At 40.1% G+C, this 3,258-nt stretch overlaps 2 protein-coding genes across 2 annotated transcripts in view; both read left to right on the top strand.

Moving 5' to 3' along the window:
* Positions 1–1,141, top strand: part of srp54 (signal recognition particle 54) — a gene marked incomplete in the record, with an annotated part of 12,281 nt that extends 11,140 nt beyond the window's left edge. Inside the window, 1 exon segment of the mRNA XM_014022135.1 lies at positions 639–1,141. Coding sequence (XP_013877589.1) covers positions 639–730 — 92 coding nt within the window.
* A 1,039-nt stretch (positions 1,142–2,180) lies between these two features.
* sec23a (Sec23 homolog A, coat complex II component) overlaps positions 2,181–3,258 on the top strand; it is a 19,647-nt gene continuing 18,569 nt past the window's right edge. The window contains exon 1 of the mRNA XM_014022134.1: positions 2,181–2,285. The gene's annotated coding sequence lies outside the window, so the exon portion shown is untranslated. The remainder of the gene's footprint in view (positions 2,286–3,258) is intronic.

Raw genomic sequence — 3,258 nt, 5'->3', positions numbered from 1 at the left:
GCCCACCGAGACCGGGGAGTCTGGGTCCTCCGGAGGACCCGTCCTGCCGTTTTGGACACAGCCTATATGTGAACAGAGCATTGCTAAAATGGCTAATAACACACACTGTAGAGAAGAATCTAATGTTGCTTTAGATTATTTTAATCACTATCATAGAGAGATGAAGAAGAGTCAAAGTTTAAATAATAATGTTTAAATAAACAAAAACCAGGAAGTTTTCTTTCTCAAAGAGTTCTCCTTTGATGTCACTTCCTGTTTCATTTTATCTGAGCCAAGTTCAAAAGAAAATATGCCAGTTATGTGACATAAAGTGTAAAATCGTGTATTATGCCAAGTTTCTTCAATATAAATATATTTTCTTTGACTCTTTGTATTTCATGGATATCTGTGTCACAGGCAATAATATAATAATATAGTTTAATAAACTTCTCAGAATGTTTTGGTTTCATGTCTGAATCAGTGTTTTTCTGTCTTATTGGTAAAAAGAGAGGGTTTGATGAGTTAGCCTTCGGCTGATGTTAACGATCAGCTGTTTGAGAGAGGAGCGTTGATAAAACGAGTCATCTTTAGGAGTTTGTAATGTGTGTGTGTGTGTGTGTGTGTGTGTGTGTGTGTGTGTGTGTGTGTGTGTGTTTCAGGGGGCATGGCCGGTCTTCAGTCAATGATGCGTCAGTTTCAGCAGGGCGCCGCTGGAAACATGAAAGGCATGATGGGATTTAACAACATGTGACCATGCGCCACTCCGCTGCCTTAAAACAAAAACCTGAAAGGCTTTGCCTCCGAGCAGGTGGAAGAGGTGGGGCGACCTGTCTTTTGCTGCTTTGCACTAACCAACAAATACAGATCTCTCTTTTATTAGAAAACCACCAGAATAAACTTTTGAATTCGAATGAGCAGTCCGAAGGTTTCAGGCGACCCGCCTCGGTCAGACAAGCTCCTGGAAGCTACTTTTTAAAGGACGGGTAGCGCCGAAGATGAGCTGCTTCTTCACGGGCCTCGTTTCTTTTGTTGTGTAAATTTTCTGTTTTAATTTTAAACCTAGTCGGTCCTTTCAATGAGCTGATGCCACATGATTAAAGTGATGACAAGGATTAGTGACTGTATTTTTGTCATAATAAATATTTGTATTGCATCATTTTAAGCTGCGTCTTTATTTCATCAGATTTTATTACTTATTGCAGAAAATTCAGTTCTGACCTGGAAATAAAACACAAAGATGCTAACCCTTTAGCTTTGTTAGCTCACCATGGTACCTGCTGCAGGTGATTTGGTTTAACCTTTGTTTACAAATTAACAATCGGACTGAAACACGGGTTGTTCATGGAGCAGGAGATGGATCCATGTCCACAGGAAGGAGCTTTCTGCTTTAGTCTGCGGTGGTGAAAAACCTAATCTACTGGTCCCACTCCATTCCAACACTCATGAGATCTGGATCAGGATTCTGAACGGTGGTTAAGGTCAAGTAATTTGGGTTTCCCATCTTTAACATATATATGTTGATGGGTGAAAGATATCCGATTATCAAATAAATATGAAATTAAGCTTGTGTTACTGTACTTCAAGGTTCAAATGTTTGTGTTTCATTTGTAGCTCAAATAAATATACAAAATGTAAATCCAGCATTGGAACTAAAATTGCGTCGGAGTGATACCTCCTCTTACTTTTAATTAGAATCGTGGAAACTAAATATCATGAATTTCTTCTCATAACTGTATTTAAATTAATTTGATGAGGATACTTGCTTCAACATTTGAGTTTTATTTTATTTCTTTAGCAAATGAGACGCAGATGTGCGGTTTTTGATGTGTCGATCAGAGTGAGACCTCTTCTTGTTTTTACTATCTGTGTTGACGTGGCGCCTGGTGTTGAATCAAATCCGGTCTCCACTTGCTCCGCCCCCCTGTGGGCGGAGAAAGAAGCGCTGCTTTTTAGATTCTGCTTTATTGTGAGCCAAAATGATCTAATTGTAACTCCCCCAGCTGTTTCAAACCAATATTAGTAAAAATACTAAATATAAATGAATAAATTGGGAAACGTGATGTTTAAATAAGGTATTTCAGTTCCTACGTGGCATCGCCGCGGGCTTCTTTCTCCGCCCTAAAGGGGCGTGGCTAGTGACCCAACTCGACGTAACACCAGGGCGCCGCCATATTGTTTTGCTTCGTTGTCATCAGAGAGGAGCTGCTGGTTTGGAGTGGCGCGCGGTGAGAACCTGTTTTACCTTTAAAGCTTCGTGTTCTTCTGGTTAGAGGTTCTGTGAGTTCTGTCGGCTCCACCTGGGTCAGGTTAGTGGAGCTGCGTTCACCTGAAGGGTCACCTGAGCGCACAGAGCCAAGGTGTGCCTGCCTGTTAAACTGTTTGATTTATTTAAACCCACACCTGAAGTGAAGTTAATTCACCTGATGATGTGAGACATTTACAGGCTGCAGGTTTGATTCTAGTCCAGGTTACCTCCGGGGGTTACCTGGAGTCAGCGTGGGTCCAAACATCCAGGTGTTATCAGAAGAAACGTGCTGATTGTTGTTTCTGCTGACAGAAACACAAAGTCCTGCTGTCTGCAGAAACTTCAGTTAAGAAAAGTTAAATTCAGCAGATCTTTGTGAAGATCAGCACACGAGAGAACAACAAGCTGCTCAAAGACAAACAAGATGTTTATTTGTTATTTAGAGCTTTATTGTTTATTAGTTTATGTCCTGATTGAACTGTTCTGAATGTGTCGTTAAGGGAAAAAATAACACTTAAAACAATCTCTACACTAACTGAAAGCATAAAACCAGCCAAAAGAAAAGGTGTAAGGAATTGAAACGTTAGCAAAAAAAAGAAAAAAACTAAAAGAAACAGGACACTAGCTAAAAGCTACATAAAGCAGAGCACTGGCTAAAAGAAACAGGACACTAGCTAAAAGCTACATAAAGCAGAGCACTGGCTAAAAGAAACAGGGCACTAGCTAAAAGCTACATAAAATAGAGCACTAGCTAAAAGAAACAGGACACTAGCTAAAAGCTACATAAATCAGAGCACTAGCTAAAAGAAACAGGACACTAGCTAAAAGCTACATAAAGCAGAGCACTAGCTAAAAGAAACAGGACACTAGCTAAAAGCTACATAAATCAGAGCACTAGCTAAAAGAAACAGGACACTAGCTAAAAGCTACATAAAGCAGAGCACTAGCTAAAAGAAACAGGACACTAGCTAAAAGCTACATAAAGCAGAGCACTGGCTAAAAGAAACAGGGCACTAGCTAAAAGCTACATAAAG

This window comes from Austrofundulus limnaeus, unplaced genomic scaffold (assembly GCF_001266775.1).
Source record: "Austrofundulus limnaeus strain Quisiro unplaced genomic scaffold, Austrofundulus_limnaeus-1.0 Scaffold318, whole genome shotgun sequence".
Taxonomy (NCBI): Eukaryota; Metazoa; Chordata; class Actinopteri; order Cyprinodontiformes; family Rivulidae; genus Austrofundulus; species Austrofundulus limnaeus.
Note: the sequence above shows the minus strand (reverse complement) of the source record. Positions and strands in the feature narration are given on the sequence as shown.